This window comes from Ostrea edulis, chromosome 1, assembly GCF_947568905.1.
Source record: "Ostrea edulis chromosome 1, xbOstEdul1.1, whole genome shotgun sequence".
Classification (NCBI taxonomy): Eukaryota; Metazoa; Mollusca; class Bivalvia; order Ostreida; family Ostreidae; genus Ostrea; species Ostrea edulis.
In genome coordinates, this window is record NC_079164.1 from 18,104,905 (window position 1) to 18,113,052 (window position 8,148).

At 35.1% G+C, this 8,148-nt stretch overlaps 1 protein-coding gene across 1 annotated transcript; it reads left to right on the forward strand.

The window, feature by feature from the left end:
- The first annotated feature begins 25 nt into the window (after positions 1-25).
- On the forward strand, positions 26-8,138 carry LOC125662873 (SREBP regulating gene protein-like). Its single transcript, XM_048895225.2, has 5 exons — positions 26-244; positions 5,934-6,102; positions 6,452-6,609; positions 6,998-7,111; positions 8,001-8,138. Exons 1-5 carry the CDS (start codon positions 149-151, stop codon positions 8,088-8,090), a joined length of 627 nt encoding a protein of 208 aa, XP_048751182.2. The 5' UTR covers positions 26-148; the 3' UTR covers positions 8,091-8,138.
- The last annotated feature ends 10 nt before the right edge of the window (positions 8,139-8,148 follow it).

Here is an 8,148-nt window from a genome sequence, read left to right on the forward strand (position 1 = left end):
TACAAGATGAAAGATTATGAAAACATAATTACGAAATCATTGATATTTAATTTTTTTTCTTTTTTAAATTACATGAATAAGCGACAATATTGATACGAAACTACAAAATTGCATTGCATTATTTGTTGTGGAGAATGGTCACCGTACGATGTTGTGGAGAACTCGTCACTTAAAACGGCGACTTGTTTTGATTTTGTGTTTGGGAGGCAGTTTTATATTTTTCTTATCTAACAAAATAGCAAAGGTTTGTAGTCCATTACATTTTTTGGCGAATATAGCAAAGAAAATGGAAAAGGAATATGTAGTTCGAATTTTCTCAGATTTTTATTTTATTGTTTGCAAGAGATTGCGTATTCGGCCCGCAGAAGTTTTGACATGGCTTTAATCAAGTTTGGTCTTCAATAGATTTTTAGATGTTTAGGTAATTTAGAAGTAACGTGGGTATACTGAATACCAGTAAAATACTGAAGCTCAGAGGGATCTAGTTTTTGTTCGAAAAGTTCAGATCGAAGAGTAAAGACCTGATGGAAAGTTAATTCAGGTCACTGAATTTTTAGTAATTTGTTCTTGTCATCTATATAGCGAAATTAAATACAATTTAATGTCCATTTAGGTTTGTTTAATTAAAAGAATCTGATGCACATTCAGAGTTCTTGAAATTTCTTTTGAAGTGTCAGACATTTGGTCTGACACTGTTAGAAATAGTGTCAGCCCAAACAAAATTTTGTCAGTCCAGAAAAAAATGCATCGCTTTTGAGGTTTTTATAAATTTTATTTAAAATCAACTACATGTGTAATTGTATTCAATCTCCATCTCAGCTATAAGTTCATAAATGATCTTTTCATACCATTTCTCATCTTCCCTACACTCTGAATGAATCTTCCTCACTTTCACTATCTGAGTCACTCTCTTGCTCTATTTCTCTCTCACCCTCCACTTCTCTCTCATCCTCCATTTTTCTCTCTATCCTGTACATTCCTCTCAACTTCTTCCTCATCTTCCTCTGCAATCGTTGTAACTACTCTTTCTCTCACTTTTGCCCGGGTGTAGTTGGTCTTTCGTCAGTTTTGACTTTGAGCAGATTGTGTCACCAGAGCAGAAGGTAAAACCGCTGCAAACAAAAGCCATTGTCTCCCAGATTGCCAGGCGGATTGAAACAGTAGGTTTCTCTTCTCCTCGTAGTTCCTCACAACAGATTCCTCACAATTACAATTCACTGTGTTACCGGATTTTGCATCGGTTTGAAAATGTATGGGCCACATGGCTGCCATTTTCCCCCCGGTAATTAACGGACTTCGATCCCGATCTTATATCGGACATCAGGACCGACAATGAAGTAACTTGTGTCGGACATTTACTTCTTTTATTGTATAATCCGACATTACCGAATTTTTTCAAGAACTCTGCACCTTGCTAAATTGCCTACTGCTCATTTGATGATATTTCACATTTGATCCTATACCCTTGCTTATCGGTCCATGGAATTACCGGAAACACCGTAAACACCAAATAATTCCCGAAAACACCAATAAAAGTACCGAAAACACCTATGTATTATCAAATAACACCTCTAGGATGATAGTTCATGCCTGTAAATACATGTTTGCAAATTGCCATTCATATTGAAGGAAAATTGAATGAGCTATGGCTAATTTTATATCTTGTGTTTCAGACTACATTTATCGGCGCCATTGGCGTCCGTGGTAGCCAACCAGAATGTTGTTCCCGGCAGTTAATTCAAATTCGACATGCCTATGATTTATGTATTTTAACAAGCATATATCCAGGCAACGAAATTAAGGGGAAATACTCGCTAAATGCGAGTTAAAAATTGAATTTGCGAGTAAAAAATCACAAGTGATCGCAACTTTTTGCGAGTGAAAAAACCCCGATCTTTTTCCCGGATTTCCTCGGTTTATTGGCTGTACTTTGAAGTTTACAATAATTTTGTCTTGTGCATAGAAACGCTTTACAGAATGAATATACAAGTATTGAAAAAGTAAACGTGGATCGAATAAATAACTAAGGCCAAGGTCATCTCAGTCAGTGATGTCGAAGATGGCCTACTTCATACACACTTCGGACGTCTCAGAGACGTCTGATTTAAATAGCAAGCATATTGATCTCGTCCGTGTCTACATAAAACAACACATGACAGTGTGTCACCGTTTCACGCGGTGTCCTTCTGTAATCTATAGTCAAACACTTCGAGTTCGCGGGGTTTTCTTTTCAACTAGAATTTTTTTAGATGAAATTTCCAAAAGTTTTGAACATATAGTTTAAATTGGCGCAAACAGTCTTCAAGATTTCAATCCACATGATGCTGTAAATAGGTGGTAGATCTCTGGACAGCGAGTACGCCGCACAAGTGTACCCTATGACCCGCACCATGTATGTTGTCTGATAATTCATTGAATTTTAAATGAAAGAATTCGCAATCTTATTTTTATTATTGCACTTTAAAGGAGATTTTAAAAGATTTTCCCAAAATTTTGATAAAGAGACTTGCTTGTTTTCTTAAATTCATGTAAAACAGTAATCGAGTGAAAAATGCTAGTAAAAGCTCAATTTTGCTAGTTGGAAAATAATCCACTAGCTAAAATTTGCTAGTGGTGAAAAAAGTTAATTTCGATCCCTGTATATCCAAAATAAAAGTTATATTTATCAACCCAATATCACTGGAGAGAGAGGGGGAGACGGTTGAATTTCGAATGCAAGCACTTTCACTTATACATGTGCCTTAAATTAGGGCCGATTTGCATTTAGTCGACCAATATAAAAAAATAATTCACAAAATTGTTTGCTAAAGTGTTTAATTTTGATTACAAAGAATATCCTAAATCCGTATTACTACTACGATTTACATTTTAAAAAGTGATATTCGGCATGATCACTGGGGGGCAAATAGTCCAAAATATCTGACGTTTTCCTGGCTTTTCTAATGATTTTGATATTTACCGTGCCTGGCACGGTAAATATCAAAATCATTAAATATCGTTGATATGATAATGAGTTTGGGGTCTGATTTTAAATCAGACTGGGTCAAAGTGATATCGGTAACTGCAGTTACGGACATCCAAAAAATGGATGACGCTACCTTAGCTTAAAGTCATTATCGTTGATTTTGTGATCATAAATTATTATTCTCTCGTGCTTTATGTTTTCATTGATATATGTCATTGGATATAGAAATAAGATACACAGCAGCTTTTTTATGCATTGATCCCTAATTGAAGAAATCCACTGTACAAAAATAAGCGGTCATGAGTAAAGTGTAAAATACGATGTCCATAACTGATAAGAAAACCTATATTTATACACAGGTCATTGTTATAGTCATAGATCATAGTCCCGCTAACCCGACAAACATTTTTTTTATTTTAAAAAAGTTATTGAATGACGAAGGATGACCAAACTGCAGATTAAACTTTATAGAGCCCCGTGCTAACATAAATTATATTTTTTAATGTATCAGAAGGGGCATGTTGCCGGTTAATTTGTGTAAAATTCTTGACCAACAATAAGATAACAACAAAAAATGGTGCTTGAATTGTCCAATTATGAAAACCTTAAATTGTGTACATGTGTGGGTGGAAGGGGGGGGGGGGGTAGTTTTCATCCACTCAAAATGTCTCAGTTTCCCCTTCCGACTTCAATTTCTTAAATCATGCAATGGGTAAGTCGCTACAAGGATAACTTTCAAGCTTTCATATTACACGCTCTCCGATTCTACATGCCTGTAATCAATAGTTAAGGATGTAAAACCTTGGTGTCAAATGCAACTAGTTCATGAAAAAAAGACTAATATTAATATAAAGAAAAATGACTTAAACGATTTACATTTGAGTTGCTTCTATTTATATACGCTATCGATTATTAAGTTTTAATTTCTATATGAAATCATTTTTAATTTAGATGTATTGAATAATGCAAGCAACATCGAGAGAGAGAGAGAGAGAGAGAGAGAGAGAGAGAGAGAGAGAGAGAGAGAACATCGGTAATTATTGATTATAATATACATATATGTATGCAGATATAGAAAGTTTAAAAAGTTCAGTATAAATCTTGAAAGTACAATTTCTTTGTGATAAATTATATATCCCCTTTCATTCTAATAATTCTTTATATTTCCCAATTTGTTTTCTTTACATGTTAAATTTTACGGCTGGTACGGGTTAGGACTAATGAAGGAGTGCCCCCCCCCCCTTTCTAAAACGATGTTACGTGCTAAGCTGTCTATCTCCCTCTCAGTCAAAAATAAAATAAATACAAGCTATACTACAACTTCATTGGGTTTACTGGATAATTTTTCGATTTAACCTTTTTTTTCTCTCCATCTTCGCTAGCCAAGATTATTCGTCCACGAAGGCACAGTTGACCCAAAATCCATGGCTAGCGGAGATGAGATTAATTTTACCCCCATATTATGTTATAACTGACCAAAACCTAGTACGTTTGTTTTACAACTTTCATTCAGAAGACGGGCAAGTTTGTGAGTCACTAAATAAACGAGAAAACGTCTGCATTTTTATTTCAATAGTTGTCAACTGAATATTTTGTGATATTTCAAGAGTACGTGTATATAACAGACGAGTGGTGGGAATAACTCGACACAGGTGTTTGTATACAGGATGTCGAGAATTTGGGCCGGCGTTTCATAAAAAGTTGTGAACGTCTGCAGGGGTGTCTGATAAGTAATGCATTTGGATACAGTTTGCTTTTGATTTATATTCCACATTATGTAGGTATTTGCAGACGAATTGTGGAATCTTATCATGTTTGTGAAATAAAGTGAGAAATTGAATACTGACTTTTGTTAAAAGACACAGAAATACAGAATTGATATGTACAAAGAAGTTGCTATAAATTAATGATCGTATATGTGATGAAAATTATCTATAAATTATATATAACCAACATATAACCAATTAAAAAACACCTCCCAGAGCTTCAATTTGAATTAACCGCTGGGAACAACATTCTGATTGGCTAACATGGACGCCAATGGCGCCGATAAATATAGTCTGAAATACAAGATATAAAATTAGCCATAGCTCATTCAATTCTCCTTCAATATGAATGACACTTTGGATATATGTATTTACAGGCATGAACTATCATCCTAGAGGTGTTTTTTGATAATACATTGGTGTTTTCGGTCCTTTGTTGGTGTTTTCTGGAATTACCTGGTGTTTCCGGTAATTCCACGGACCCCTTGCTTACACATGACAAGAGACTAGTCTTCACCTTACAAGCCCAAACATAATATAATAAAGAACCTTGGAAATATGTCTGGCATTTTGACCAAGAATATCTTCTTAAACAAACCATTTGAGCAGTCATCCGTATAATGCAAACATGTCATTAGAAAAATAATGCACTAACATAAGTTTTTTGTGTTTGTTTTTTGTCATGATGAGTTACCCCTCTTTGCTCCTGTCCATCAACAATTTCTGTGCAGTATTCTTAAAGTCTTTTCTTTCATCAATAACTCAAACAGTTATTTTAAGTTAAGTTGTTAACGTTGTTTTGTGTCAACTGCCTCACTTCCCACCACGTGCACCACAGATTTTCGCTGGTGCACCAAGACGAAAACAAATGTGTAAATAACACCTAAAAGTAGCAAGTAAAATACTATTAGTTTACACCTTCTTCATGTCTTGGGCGACAACTGTTTATTAGAGTTTTCACACTTATTTTACATTATGGAATCTCAGAATGATGCAGTTTATATATCTGATCCATAGGTTGACGATTGTTATAGAGTGCGCCCACAGGTGATAAGTAGAAATACAAATTTAACCATAGGTTTCCAATGAAAAGACTTTCTACATGTCAGAATCATGCAGCATATGAGTATATACGATATGAAACTTGTCAATATTGCATTGTCTTTGATTCATTAAAAGCATGTAGGTAAATTCTTTTACAGAGCTCTAAGCTTGTACCAGATGATTATGAAATCAAGCACACTTTGTTAAGACAACCCTTTGAATGGCAGCCTAAGATTTCAGAAGTACAGTTGGGGGAGGGAAATTCTACAAAGAAACAAGTATGCAGGAATTCCATTCAGGGAAAGAGTATCATTGTGGATGAGAGAGGTACAGTAACATTCTCTTCTGTAAGTGTGACATAAAAGTAATATTTATCCTCTAATCAATCTTTTCAGTATGCTATAACTTGATCGTGATATTTAACCAATCTATTAGCTGTCCACCTTCCTGAGTTATTAGGGTTGAAATCAAAAGATTGATATCAGATGAGAATATAGATTCCGTTAATAGAGAGGAGGGGTGTAAAAAAAACTTCCATAAATTTCTGTCATCCGACATCAATTACAGGTTTTTTTGTCAGACATTCAACTTTCAATCTTGCCTCTTAGATGCTCATAGTATGTTTTAAAATATCATTTGCATAAGTATGATTCATTATATTTTGACCTTGTTTCAGGGTTTGTGTGCAACCGTACATCAGTGGACTCGCATGGCTGTTGTAATGTGAAAGTGCGACCGAGATCAACATCAAAGCATCGCTGTGATACCTGTCTGAAGAATGCCTGTTGTGTTGTGTATGAATATTGTGTATCTTGCTGCCTAAAACCAGATAAGGTATGACAAGGGCTTAGCAACTCTCTTGATTATGTATTTTATATATTTCACCTCACTGTGTATTGTAAACCAACTTTTATTTGTGAGCGAAGAATTTTCGTGATGTTCATGAGAACGTCGTGGTCGCAAATATTTCTCAATGCAAACCAGTGCTTTAATGTCTCTTATATTTGTTCAAGATTATCTTGGTCAGGAAAATTAGTTGCTGTCGACCAGTTTATGACTGGTAAATCGCAAAATAATGTCATCACAAGTTGGTTTACAGTATCTATATTTGAATGCAAACTAGAATATAAGTATGAAAGTAAATAGAAGTCGGAGCGTGTTAAGTGTAGATGTCTGAGATATTTCTCTGAAGTACATGTATCTGCTGTTTTTCTCTTTTCAGAGACCACTACTGCAGAAGATTCTCACTAATGCACGTGAGGGATTAGACATTGCTCTGGGTTCTGTGTCTGATCACTTTGAACTCTGTTTGGCCAAATGCAGAACATCTTCCATGGTAACAAAATTTAACCTATGCTTCATAAAATTACTGCTACAGAGGCATCTAAAAGCTGACATCAAACAAGATACCTATATATATTATCTACATGTATTTTGGCTGAGGAAATTTGAAGTATTTATGTTTTCGATGACATAGAAAAATGTTTTGAATTGTGACAGTTTACAGTGAAGTTCTCTGAGAGCATATTTTATTGAACAGTGCTGGTGTACTTGCACATACCCTGCTAATATTTGCACATTTTAAATTTCTCTGCATGTCTACCATAGATTGTTCATAGATTTTGACCTACGGTACTCAGTTTTCAGGACATCTTCATGCTAAACTTGGCACAGAGTTAATGTTCCTCAATCTGTACCGAAAAGGTGTTTGTTGATTTCAAAGGAATCTCAATGACTTTGTTCAAAATTCTAAAGATTTATTTGTATTGTATTCCAACATCATATGCATACATGTGTATCAGTAATGCAAGCACCCTAAGTGCACAATAGGCAGTGTGGTGTGTATGTCAAGAAAAATAGCAATATGTCCTTATGAAAGGTGAAGATAATGAACAGTGATCAATCTCATAACTCATATAAGGAATACAAAATAAAGAGTTGGGCAAACACAGACCCCTGGACCCAGTTGCACGAAGGTTTGTTAACGTCGACTAACAGTTAACTTGTTATTAACTCTATACATTTACATAGTGTTATCGAGACGTTAACTATTAGTTAAACTTGACTAACTCTTGTGCAGTTGGGTCCTGGACATACCAGAGGTGGGATCAGGTGTCTAGGAGGAGTAAGCATCCCCTGTTGACTGGTCACATCTGCCGTGAGCCCTATGTCTGAATAGTATATCTTACTGTACAAGTTCTAACAAAGCTTAATTTTTATTTCAGAGTGTGCAGCATGAGAATTCTTACCGTAATGCATATGCCAAGCACTGCTATGGAGAAAACCCTCCAGAGCTTCAAGCTCTAGTGACTTAGTTGGCTATTTGGATCTGTGTTTAATTTTTTTTATTATATGAACAATATGTTGTGTACA

Coding starts and splice junctions, on each gene's coding strand:
- LOC125662873 (XM_048895225.2), top strand. CDS start 149: ATGTTGTGGAGAACTCGTCACTTAAAACGGCGACTTGTTTTGATTTTG. Junction 6,610..6,997: donor GCTGCCTAAAACCAGATAAG/GTATGACAAGGG, acceptor TTCTCTTTTCAG/AGACCACTACTGCAGAAGAT. Junction 7,112..8,000: donor AATGCAGAACATCTTCCATG/GTAACAAAATTT, acceptor TTTTTATTTCAG/AGTGTGCAGCATGAGAATTC.